This window comes from Heptranchias perlo, chromosome 27, assembly GCF_035084215.1.
Source record: "Heptranchias perlo isolate sHepPer1 chromosome 27, sHepPer1.hap1, whole genome shotgun sequence".
Classification (NCBI taxonomy): Eukaryota; Metazoa; Chordata; class Chondrichthyes; order Hexanchiformes; family Hexanchidae; genus Heptranchias; species Heptranchias perlo.
This window is the reverse complement of record NC_090351.1, coordinates 13,115,654-13,129,232: the sequence shown is the minus strand read 5'-3', so window position 1 is coordinate 13,129,232 and position 13,579 is coordinate 13,115,654. Positions and strand designations below refer to the sequence as shown.

The 13,579-nt window shown below is 42.2% G+C and overlaps 1 protein-coding gene across 2 annotated transcripts in view; it reads right to left on the bottom strand.

Moving 5' to 3' along the window:
- Window positions 1-13,579, bottom strand: part of LOC137344412 (signal peptide, CUB and EGF-like domain-containing protein 3) — a 286,841-nt gene that overhangs the window by 55,232 nt on the left and 218,030 nt on the right. For both annotated transcript variants that reach the window (XM_068007356.1, XM_068007358.1), the window contains one exon: window positions 2,678-2,794. In XM_068007356.1, coding sequence (XP_067863457.1) covers window positions 2,678-2,794 — 117 coding nt within the window. The remainder of the gene's footprint in view (window positions 1-2,677; window positions 2,795-13,579) is intronic.

Sequence of the window (13,579 nt, the reverse complement as noted above, 5' to 3'; positions counted from 1 at the left end):
CAATATTAGTATTAAAGGGATGGATTGGAAATAATTCTTTGGACTTTTATGTGAGCAATATGTCTGGATTTTTTTTTGTGTTTTACATCTGTTCTATAATATTCAACCTTATTTTTTTTAAGTTAACAATGAATTTCTCAGAAAATACATGACCTTTAGTCTTTAAACGGTTACAAGTTGGAAATTTTGTGGCTAAGCCACGAGGTACGTGACAAGGGGTTTTGTATGAATATGAGATATAATTTCATCAGCCATCAAAAGGCTACTGTTGCTTTAATGTGCATTACTGTGGTTAATATGTATTTTGATCTTTGCTCAAATTCCCCATGGCAGCATTTTCAGAAACCCTCTTCTTATCTCACGGCTCGTACAGAAACACAACACTGCTTGTTGTGAAGCATTTTAGCTGCCAGTGATGATAAACTTCCTTCTACAAGTCTCAAACTGCATTTCAATTCACCTTTTGAAGTGGCTACACTAAATGAGCGTTTTAATCTTAAAGCCTCAAGTTCAGAAACGCTGGAGTTATCAGATATTGCCGACCACATTTTTTTTGATTTATTGCGTTATTAGAAGCATAAACGAGCAGAAAGATTGAGACCTTTGGCTTCAATGTGTACAGTGACGGTCTGCCGGAGCCTTTCGGTGCTAAATCCTGGCTACAACTTTCAAAGTACATTTTCTATTGTGTTACTCATTACAATTTGTCCCGTTAAATCTGAACGTCTACAAACCTACAGAATTTTTTCTTTTGTATTATACAGAGGGGGGTCTTTCAGGCAGATATCTGGACATCTTGGTAGCCATTTTGAAGTGAGTAACAGCATTTCAGTAACAGGGTCACCATTACACAAAAGACATTCTAAGCACTTGTAACAATAGCTGCTTAAAAGTTTTACATTTGTGCCAAATTCCTCAGAGTCAATATGAACTCCAGTTATTTTAAAAACAATTCAGAAATTTAAGAGCTGAGCTCAGGTCCTTAATTTTAAAGTGATGATCACAGCAGACAACTAAATGGAAGTCCTTCACTCTGGTAGCACATTCTGAAATACTTCTGCTCGCTGATTAAACTGAAAAATGCAAACTTAGTGTTTTTCAAATTTAAGCTGCATAAAAGGTAAATTTTGTTTTAAGAGGATGACAAGTCCATGTGTTTCACATAACTCACTGGATTACGAGTTTCGTGAAATGGACTGACATGATAACATATCAAGTTCTATGAACTTGGGCTACTTAACCGCTTGTAATGTGTGTGGAGCTCAGGTATGCACAGCCAGGAAGTGAACAGAAAGAGCAAGCACACACAAACAATGAGCACATGCAATGAGTACGCTAGTACCAGAAAATGACCATGAAAGCTGTTGGATTGTCAGAAAAACCCAACTGGTTGACTGATGTCTGTCAGGGAAGTGAACCTGCCACTCCTACCCATTCTGATCTACATGTGACTCCAGTACTGCACGACTCTTAATGTCCTCAGGGCATGTAGGGATGGGCAATGAACTCTACCAATATCACCCACATCCTAAGACCAAAATAAAAAAAAGTGGGCATGCTGTGCACAGTAAGCTGACTAATGCAACGCAACTTGGTTTTATATTTTTCCAACATTGGAACAGCCACAAATTCAGTGTGAAGTACATTTTTTTTTAATAGTAATAGAACAATAGGATAGGATTATATGTGGAATAAAAAAAATCCCATGATGAGTACTGAAAATTTGATGACAGAGTGAGCTGGATGGGCTGACTGGACTGTTCCTGAGCTTGTATCAGGTTGGAGGGACTATCCAATCTGTATTGTTTCCCATTCAGAATTGAGATTGGGGTAGTAGGGTGGCCTGTGCTATGTCTGATAGGGTGGCTTACCAACTTGTAGCTTTGGAACGCAAAACCCATAATAGCATGGCTCTGTGTCATTAGAAGGTGCTGAGGAGAAACCAGGCACTTCCTCAAAGGAAAGGGAAAAAAAACAAAAACAAAAACAAATCGATGACTGAGCCACCCAGGCCACTGTCACACATCTCTAGCAGGGTCAAGGGCGACATTAGGAGAGGTGTGTAAACAGACCACCAGCCCAACCCTTTTAGCTATGGAACAAGTGTGGGACAAGTGCACATTGGAGAAAGAGAAAAAGTAAAGTGATTGCTGCACAAACCATACTCTGTTACACGGCCTTAAATGACAGAACATGATGTCATGGCTCTGATGCCACCTCAGACTCTTGCCCAGTTGAGGAACAGGTATCCTCTCGTGGACAATCCAGCTCGTAGTGAGATACAATGTCATGGTGTCAACTGCGTGCCTCTAGCACAAGGGACACTAAATTCAGTTTTCAATGCGTTGCACTTCTCAGGATATGGTTTGTTTTTACAGTCCCGTAACTATGTCATCAGAGCACAGACATCTGGTGTGCTGAGGATTTGATAGGGAATAGAATCATGGATTATGCCACTAAGTCTATTTAACATTGCCTCAAATTAATAGAATTCATCCCATGGTATCCCCTTATATAAACAGGCCACATGTCCATTCCATGTGGTCTGCTTATACAGTGGACTCAGATTTACCAAAATGTAATTCGTTCAACTTCACTCATCACCAGTTCTCTGCATTACTGAGTGTTCATTCCAGCCCTTCACAGAACAAAGTGAAAATCGATAGCATCCACCTACCTCCACAGTGGGTTAGGCCATATAACGTGTAACCCTTGCGGCAAAAGCATTCAAAGCTTCCAGGAGAGTTTACGCAGATGTGATCACATGTTCGGTCAAAGGAGCATTCATCAATATCTAAAAACGAAAAGGGAAATTAGTCACGGAACTGCACATTTTTAACCTGGGCTCATCTAACATGCTGACTATCCCAAATCATCCCAAAAGCAAAGATGGAAGGATTGGGGCAGAGTCCAAATCTCACAGACTGGAATAGTCTGCATGCGCAAGAATCAGAAGCTTGTCATAGACTCGGTCCAGACTCATGTGCACTAAATATAGAATGTGTTTATAACCACGTGTCACAGTTAGGAGTCACTATTGATTTAAAGGTGCCAAACCAACCATTTGCTCATAGAAGAAAGATATAAAAGTGGGAGCATGGAAATAACATGACACAAATATAGAGACGCAAGCCTCATTTTTCTTGCGTGCGACTCCTAAAACAGTTGCTGAGGTGAACACCTACACCTGCTTCTCATCTGGTAGCACAATGATATTTTAATAAAAGGACAGATTCTGGCCCACTTCTGTGTGACTTTTTCCATTTGCGAGTGCACAAAGGGGGAAGATTGTAACCGAAGAATCTAAAACTAACTAATGGCCAAGAGTCATCCTTTAAGAAACTTCTCTTACTCGCAGCTCCCGTAGTATCACCTGAACCTCAAAGAGCAGCATTACCACAACATGTTCAGCATCAGTGATGCAAGAAGCAGTTGAATGGTCTCAGACATTGTATCTTACAGGCAAGCTCCCAGCAACAGGAGGCGATAAAACATCGTTCGCCAAAATATCTCGGCACTAAAGGAAAACAAACCTTACAGCAATAAGAAGCTTCAAGCTCTTCCATTTTTTTGCTGTTATTTTCTGATCCAAAAGCTGAATAGCAAATTTCCCGCGACATTATAAAGTAATCTTTAAATTGGACTTATTATCAGTTGTTTCCTTTCAGAAATTTATGAAGATTTGCTGATAAGGTTGTACATATATCAGTTGATCTTTCTGAAGCCAGGAACAATGGAAAGGCCATGCAACCCAGGAAACTAGGCACAATCCTGTTACAAAGACTGGAATAGTGCTGTGTCAGGGTGTCACACTCCAATCTGTTCTTTTCTAATCAAGTATCTACAATCCAGATGATATGAAAAGGAAACTCTAATAGGAGCTAGTGAAAACACCATAGTTTGCTGCCCTTTCTCATATTTCTTACAGGTAGGACCTGCATATGACAGCGGCCTGGCTCGGCTGAACACTAGATCGCTCCGGGCACATGATAAAATCATCGTCGCAGAATTGAGTATTTGTGACCAATTCTCGTTACAGTCTTAGCATTATGAAGCAAAATACAACTGCCAAAATAATCATTCTGACACCACAACTAAATGTTTCCGTCCATGCTGACCAGGTCCTACGTAATCTCACGTTCTGATATAAAAAGGTAACCTGAAGTGCCAGCCGTGGCTTGGTGGTAGCACTCTTACCTCTGAGTCAGAACGTCATGGATTCAAGTCCCACTATAGAGACTTGAGCACATAATCTAGGCTAAAACTTCAGTGCAGTGCAGGAGTGCTGCACTGTCGGAGGTGCCATCTTTCGAATGAGTTGTTAAACTGTCTGCTCTCTCCGGTGAATGTAAAAGATCTCACGGCACTATCTTGAAAAAGAGCAGGGGAGTTCTCCTGGTATCCTGGTCAATATTTATTCCTCAACCGAAATCACTAAAACAGATTATTTGGTCATTAATCTCATTGCTGTTTGTGGGATCTTGCTGTGCACAAATTGGCTGCTGCGATTCTCCACATTACAACAGTGACTATACTTAAAAAAAGTACATCATCGGCCGAGAAGCTCTTTATATAAATCTAAGTTCGTTCTTTCTTTCTTTTACATGTAATAAAATCAATGTTAGAACTCGAGAGATTCACAAAAGCTCCATTAACCCGAGATGAACTCCTTTAAAAGCTCCTTTTCAAACACCAGCCACAAACATTTTTTTTTCTCTGAAAATCAAACTGCCTCCAGGTATGGGCTGGGCTAAGTTTCAGTTGGCACATACAAGAGTTATTGAATCCAGTGTGGAGTCAACTAAAACTGGGCTCAGCTCCACGACATAGACTGTAAAGGTTTGTTCTATACCACCACCAACACAGTGCTGTAGGGAATTTTGATATGGGTTGCTTACATGAAATTCTTGTCCTCCCATTTTTTTATTTTTATCTCTTATTTTTTCTCACTGCACCCCGCGACATTTGGCAGTCAAAGAGAATCAATGATCTAATCATTGACCCTTACTGACGCTACTGTTGAGCAAGCTACTCAAAGGTGAGCTAGCGTGGCTGAGACTAACTTGCCACCCAATTCTTTCTCCTTGTGGACAAGTGCCCAACCTCTGCACGTGCCTCTCCCCTTGAAGGATCCCTTTGGTCTCACTGCGTGGGTATTGTTGGCATGAATCCTTATCCTATCACTCTGTGGGAGTTTATTACAGTACAAACATTTAACATTGCCAAGCCACTGCATAATCCACTGGTTTGTATTAGTAAAGATAGGTAGATGTGCCTACTGGATCAGTAGGTCACAGCATGTAAATATACTCTGAGTCAGTGGTCACAGGTGGGTTGTGTGAATGTAATGGGATTACGCTATAAGGGGTGCATTTCTTTCCCCATCAACAATTGGGCAGGAGTGATATTACCACAGCTTGACTTTGGCTGTCAGTGGCAGGAATAGCAGACTGCTATTCAGAATTCTCCTTTCTACAAGCACAGCTGGTAGGGAGCTCCTGCTAAAGCTGATGAAGAGATTGGCGATCATCTGCCAGTTTCCTCTCTCCCTCTCGGTACAGGTGTGTGTCCCCTCGTATGTGTGTGCATACGTGTGTATGTGTGTACTTGTGTGTGTGTGTACACCAATGTCTGTGCACATGTGTGTATGTGTACATATGTGTGTATATGAGTACATGTGTGTATGTGTGTGCTTGTGCAGATGCAAAGGGGAAAACACTATCACTTTGTCCACTCAATGGATGCCAGACCTTGAGTAAATTACCTACCATAACATGCAAAATCCTGAGCGGACGAATCAGTGAAAAATGAATGTTCAGATAGTAAACTGTCCTTTCACCTGAGGAACCCTTGTTCAAATCCAGGTCAAAACTATATCAAGATTTCATCTCTCTGGTGTCTGGAAGAAGCTGAAGTGAAATGGGTTTGAGACAGTCCAAATCCAGTTCCTAGTGGGGGTGAATCGTGATTGCAGAAGTGCCCATAACTTGGCACAGACTGACCATCCAGCTCAGAAAGACCAAAATGATAACTGCTCTGGAAAGTGGAACAATTCACATACACACACACACGGTTATACTTATATAACCTTATCTCTCTCTAAATACCCATCTTTGGCTGGTAGCCAATTTTCTCCCAGGTCAAACAGTGGTAAATCTGCTGCCACCTGTCCTTGTAAAGATATTACACTCATATAAGTTTGATCCATGTTTGGATTTGGGTTTGAAACACCCTCCCTAGCTTTAATGGAGTAAAGCGTGTGTTCCATCCCTCAGCATGTACTCACATTACTACGGGGCACTGGCTTTCATTTAATCCATCTGTTTTCCTATATAAAATAATGTTATGATGTATTATGTTGTGGAAGCATAATGACCATCAATGTTAATGAGAACCACAGAATGATCAGACGGATCTGATTTTAATGAAATGTCACTGCTGACATTTTCAGCATGTTTTACATGGATTTGATTATTTTTCCCCAACTTTTTTTTCTCTTAAATGTGTGCTGCATTTGAAACTTTGATGCAATTATAAGAAATCTTTTGCTTCCTTCTGGGCAGAATGGAACTTTCGATTAAAAGCTGGCTAACCACAAAAATGCCACGCTGCTACAAAAACCAACAAGCTGTCCGCGCTGCAGCTAACAGTAGGAAAAAAGAAGCCATGATATATTTGGTCCTTGCAGTCAGAATCCCAACACGGGCCGGGGTGGGGGGGGTGGGGGGGGTGGGGGGGGGGGGGTGTGGAAAACAGCAGCAGCAATAACCTGTATTTGTACAGTGCTGTTCACGTGAAGAAACATCTCGAGCGCTTAGCAAGGAGGAGAGTGGTGGACAATGAGCAGCAAAAGTTGGAAATTTGGTGGGCTGGGGGGAGGGAAATGGAGCCAAACATCTGGTCAAAGAGAAGGGTCTTTAGGAAGTTTTTTCTGAAAGGAGATAGAGAAGTAGCAAAGTGGTTTGGGCAGAGAATTCCACAGGGCAGAAGTACAGTGGCTGAAATGTGTGGCATTTTGCAATATTTGCCACTTTTTAAATCAAGGTAAGCTGCTCGGAAAATTCGTAATTTTTTTTAGAACTTCTGGCTTGGGTGAACTATAACAACACAACACTCAAAAAACTTTACAGACTAGAGCAAGTCATGTCATTGAATGGAGAGAGAATAGGTTTGAAATGGGCACCTTAAGTATCTCAGGACTCTCACAGACTTTTAGGGAATGGGACAGATCACAGTGATTCCACTCTGTAGAATTTACTTCAGCTATGAAGAGAGACTGGGAAGATTGGGTTTGTTTTCCTTGGAGCAGAGGAGGCTGAGGGGGGACATGATTGAGGTGTACAAAATTATGAGGGGCACTGATAGGATGGATACTAAGGAGCTTTTTCCCTTCGTTGAGGGTTCTATAACAAGGGGACATAGATTCAAGGTAAAAGGCGGGAGGTTTAGAGGGGATTTGAGAAAGAACTTTTTCACCCAGAGGGTGGTTGGAGTCTGGAACTCACTGTCTGAAAGGGTTGTGGAGGCAGGAACCCTCACAACATTCAAGAAGTATTTGGATGAGCACTTGAAATGCCATAGCATACAAGGCTACGGACCAAATGCTGGAATATGGGATTAGAGTAGACAGGGCTGATGGCCGGCGCGGACACGATGGGCCGAAGGGCCTCTATCCGTGCTGTATAACTCTATGACTCTATGAAGGCTAATGAGTTTATTTTTAGGTGTGGGGATGAAGAGAGAAAATTTGGGGAAGCAAGCTCACTGTGGCAAAAAATTGAATATAATTTTTTTTGTAAATTCCCATCCCTCCAGGGTTAATGATGTCAATTATTTCACTTTGGATCACCACAATCCCCAGCTCAAATAGCCAGGCCGACAAACTCTTGGTGAGGAATCATAGCATCATACTGTATGTATTGTGCCAATAATTCCTGATTACTTCTCTTGCTTTCTCTCAGTAGACAGTGAGAGAATGCAAAACAACACCATGGAAGTAAGACTATTCCAGCATTCACTGAGTTAGTGAAAGTCTTCTATTTGAACAATAGGCCCTAAGGTTTCACTACTGTTGTGCCTACATAGCTGAAGGAGAAAAAGCTCTCCAGTCCCAGAGCCAGGTGGGCAATGATTAGAAGAAAAATATGGCAAAAATGGGGAAAAGATTTTACAAATGGGGAAATGAGGATGGCCTCAATACGCCCAGGCTAGGGTAAGGAAGCAAAAATAAATCAGCCAGTACCCCGATCCTGATTACTATCCGGTGACGTCTACTGGAAAGCACGTGTGTGTAGATATTAGGTGATGGCGTCCCATACATATTGTCACAGTAATGTCTTCTATTTTAGTTGTAGGACTCACATGACCAAGAAACAAAAATACTAAAAACAGTGAAGGAAGTTGAAGAACAAATCGTTTTGGAAAAGATGTCACCTTGAAGATCAGAATGAACACAATTTGGAACATATTGCCTTGTATTAATTCCAGCTCACCCTTGTAAACTGAGCCATAGAGTTAATGTTTAGTGTTTTTATGAGATAAGGAAACTGTATCTCAATCAGTAGACAAAGTAGAGTCAGAGAACAGAGAAATACATTCTGGTTTGATTGCAGCCTGAGATAATGCATGTTTCCCCGTGAAGCCCATACATCTCCCACGAGTCTTTACAACAAGCACACAATTAAAGAACTCGGGGTAAGGAGTGTGTGGAATTAGCCTGGCCTCAGTATATGAGCTGCTGTGCTGCTTGACTGCACTGCATGATGATAAGTATTAAATGCGATACAACAGACCATGCATCGTTTAGCTCCTTATTAATGTGAACCAGTCAAGCACTCAATGTCCTTTGTAGTTTTTAAACTCTAAATCCTTCCTGTCCTAGAATAATCGCAAAAATTATTTTCTGAATTTTTCTCCCAAATGGTGGTTAATTCGTGCCCCTCCCCTCGGTATGCACCCCATGCTGCTCAGTGGGGAGGGGATGGATGGTACCGCTGCAGTAGCATCAGCACAGATGGCCATTTTGCTACCAGAAGATGGCATAAGTCGACCCACCAGAAGGGACAGGATTAGTGCAGGGAGGATTCCTCTCTCCCTTCCCTGCACCCGACTTGTTACCAACCTGAACATGACCAGCCCTGATGGCAACGCTCAAGTTCATAGGTCAGTTGTGATTGAAATTTGAAGTTAGGAATCGTACAATCCAGCATTATGGCCACGGGGGCTACAATTTGTGTGAATTCAAACTTTAATTTCCCCCCCGCCCCCACCTTTTATAACTTTTTTTTCCCCCTTCTCCACTATGAAATGCTCTAAGGGAGAGGGTGGCTCCTAGTCCTCAGTCATAGGAACATAGGAAGAGTAGGCGGCCATTCAGCCCCTCGTGCCTGCTCCGCCATTTGATAAGATCATGGCTGATCTGTGATCTAACTCCATATACCTGCCTTTGGCCCATATCCCTTAACACCTTTGGTTGCCAAAAAGCTATCTATCTCAGATTTAAATTTAGCAATTGAGCTAGTATCAATTGCCGTTTGCGGAAGAGAGAGTTCCAAACTTCTATCACCCTTTTTGTGTAGAAATGTTTTCTAATCTCGCTCCTGAAAGGTCTGGCTCTAATTTTTAGACTGTGCCCCCTACTCCTAGAATCCCAAACCAGCGGAAATAGTTTCTCTCTATCCACCCTATCTGTTCCCCTTAATATCTTATAACAATATCATTTGGGAGCTGGATGTGTTACCCCAGGGAAGCTCCTCCCCTTTATTCACCACCTTTTCCCAAATGGCTCAGGTCAGCAACCTTTCACACAGTGAGTCAATGTGGAGATCCCATGTTGTAACATGCCACAGTGCACTTACATGCTTCTGTTACAGGCCATCCTCGTTCCACAGCTCGCAAGTCTTTATGTATTACCAACGACAATCAAAGTTAAATAAAAGAAACGCGTAGAACTTGCCTGAATACAGAACATTACCAATATAAACATTAAAACATACGGTCTCTTCAGTTTTGATGCGTGAAATTCTAAATGGGCCACTAAGTAAAAACAAAATGACTTCACATCGTGCAGACATTGCCAGTGCTTCCAATAGTTGGGGCGGGTGAGTGCAGGAGGAGGATGTGAGGTTGAGAGTCCATTCCGTTCAGACTCTGCTGCGACCACTCATGACTAAGGTTGCCAACACTAGTTGGATGTATTCATCACATGAGCTCCTGCCTCCAATCGCCTCGCCCAGTCACACAGCCTTTCCCCTCCCCCCCCCCACCATCTCTAATATTTTTATAACTAATAAACAAAAGTGTTCAAATAAAATGAAATAAAACACACAATTTTTTTTTAATGCCGCTATGATTTTTCCAGGAGTGTCCAGGAGATTAATCTTTAATTCCTGGAGAATTCAGGCCAATCCAGGAAGGGGAGGAGGAGGGCTACAATTTCCTCCATGTACTGTAAGTAGCAAAATTGTACGTGCATCTTTTACAAACATGTTCACGATTTTGCTACACACAGTACACAGAGGAAATCTTCTCTCCCCAGATTTGGACAGGATCAGGCTTCACAATGATGCCTCACATGGTCAAACAGCACAGTGACATGCACTGTCTAGGATCGCACATGGAGAACGGCTGATTGGGCAGGGTAGCAGAGTGCCTCTGAAATTGCCCTGCAGCACGAGTCAGGGCTTGGGGGAGAATTTTGGAAAAGCAAGAACGGCCCATGGTCCTCTCTACAAGGCTGTACAGTATTTAGAGACTGTGTGAAACAGCATATTTTATTGAGGTTGTTCTGCTACAACCATTGTAACAAAGTTTACTTGATGTCACAATGCTAAGGTAATGATCTCCCCGGCAATAGTAACTTTCAAAAGAGAATTGGATAAATACTTGAAAGGAAAACATTTGCAGGGCTATGTGAGACTAATTGGATAGCTCTTTCAAAGAGCCAGCACAGGCACGATGGGCCGAATGGCCTCCTTCTGTGCTGTACCATACTATGATACTATAGTGCACACTATACCATATAAAATAATACTATTTTACTGAAAACAGGGCAATTTCAAATTCCGACAAGAAAACGAGGCAACTTCAGGTGGACCACATCAAAGTAATTGTGCGTAAATAAGGAAGGTTTAATTCTGAGCTGTTCACTCTTCCTTGAGCAAAAACATGGCCACAATTCAGTGAGCCTATCACAAATCGCTATTTAATTAATGCATCGAGACTTTTCTCTTTGCCAGCGTTTCTGATGAAGCCTCTTTGTTCAGTCTTGAACTGTTTACATAGTCCCACCTGATATACTTGCTTGAATGCACAATGAACCCACAATATTTTATCAAGGTGTAATCCTCAAGGGATCTCACTTCTACTGCAACAAAAATAAGATTACAGTAAGGTTAAACTGAGGTGAGATTGACGAACCACTGACATACTCGACTCCAAACGTGGCATCACGATCCCTTGTTGTCTTGTCTGCGGTTCACATTCCTCTCTGCTGTCGCTGACTGTGAGGGATCACCACAGTTTTCATTTACATGAGGGCATCACTCCCTTATTTTGAGTAGGGTGGCGTCTTGAAGAAAATATGTACTGACAAATCTATCTTTGCTAACATACATTGCAATGACACACTTTGTCCAAATGCATCATCTTGTCCCGTCTGTGACCTCTTGCCATCTTCTAGCTCTTCTCCGCCCCCCCCTCCCCCACCCTTAAACATTGCTTTCCTGTACCAGAGGAAGCCCAAATGCTACTGTATGCATGCGATCTTGTGTCTTGAGTCTCCTTTTCAAAGTTAATTTTATGTTCCTGTTGGTGACAGATGGGCAATGCTGGGAATGGATCACCATTCAGTCTTTTGAAGCCAGTCAGATGTAGCATTGGTCATATGCAGACTGAAGCTCCTGCTACTTTGCTCCACTGAAGTACCAAACCTGAATTTTCCATCTGCTGTACTAGCCATCCTTGCTGCCTCTATGATACCCTCTTTACTCTGGAACCAGCACTGGTTACATCCCGTGTGGGTAATTTGGAACCCTCTGGCTTCCAGTTCTCAGTATGACCGGAGCACAAGTGAACGTGGCGATTATTCCAAATTATGGGAAGTTTTGTGTTGTGCGCTGGCAGCGTGAAGCCCAGAGGCTCACTGCATCTTTACAGGAGTCAGCTCTTCAAGTGGAGCTAATTACGTGTCCCTGTACTTTCATCTTTTTATATTCTGCCTTTTCAAATAAATTGTTCAATTCTGTTTTAAATGATGTAGGCCCTTCCTCAAGAGCCACTTTTTGCAAAACATTCCCTGTTGTAATAACTCCAAAAGATTTTCTTCCGACTTCTCCCTCTCAAAACCATTCAGAATTTTGAAAACCTCTATTAGGTCCCCCTTAACCATCTCTGTTTGTGGAAAGAGACTAATTCTCCATAACTATAACCTCTCATTCCCGGTATCATTCCAGCAAATCTTTCAAAGGCCCAATATTATCAGCAACGCTGCATGGCCTTAATATCCTTCCTACAACAGGGTGCCCAGAACTGCCCACAATACTCCAACTGTGGTCTAACCAGTATCTCGTACAAAGGAGCAATGCTGAAACTTTGCCCTTGTAACCTTCAACATTATCTGAAAGAAGGCACCTCCGATAGTGCAGCACTCCCTCGGTACTGCAATGAAGGGTCAGCCTAGATTACATGCTCGTATCCTGGAATGGGGCGTGAAGCTATGAGCTTCTCACTTCGATTGTGTTACTGTCTCATTCCCGACTCCTGTTCTGGTTCTATATCTCAGCACTGCTGGTTTGTTGTGAAAAAAAATCATCTGAATGAAATACAATGTACGAATCAGTGTTGACTGGGCACTGCTGCTTGACCTCGGAAATGAATTAAAAAGAATCTAGGACACTGGACTGTAAAGTGTGTTTGAGTATAGTTATAGGGCAAAGGCTTTCACCTCAGGAGTTTGAACTCAGACCAGAGACTGTCAAAAGATGCAAAATGGACAAGCTGCTCGAAGCATCACAGGTTGTGGCAGAAATGCAGGCCGACACCAGGTTAGAGAAACATCTGGATAACATTATCTGTGTGATCTTAGAAAGACTGCTTTTATACCAAAAGCACATCGTTAAATACTGAAAAATATTGGTGGTTCAAACCTTATGGAATATGAGCCTTTCTCTCTGATGTTGGGAGAATGACCCTGGAGCATGTGAGCTGGTAACAGCCTGGAGACTGTTCACTATGTAGCAGGGGCCAAATCCCATAACATACTAAGACAGAAAGACAGAAAGAAAGATATTCCAAGACATAGGAGAACTCCCCTGCTCTTCAAAATAGTGTCATTGGATCACTTACGTCTACTTGAGGGGGCAGATGGGGCCTCGGTTTAACGTTTCATCTGAAAGATGGAACCTCCGATAGTGCAGCACTCCCTCAGTTCTGCACTGGGAGTGTCAGCCTAGATTATGTGATAAAGTCCTGGAGTGCGGTGTGAACCCATGAACTTCTGACTCAAGAGATCAGTGCCACTAAATCAAGGCTGACACTAAAAATTAAGATGTTAGGTAAATGTTTTTATACCAAGCGTATT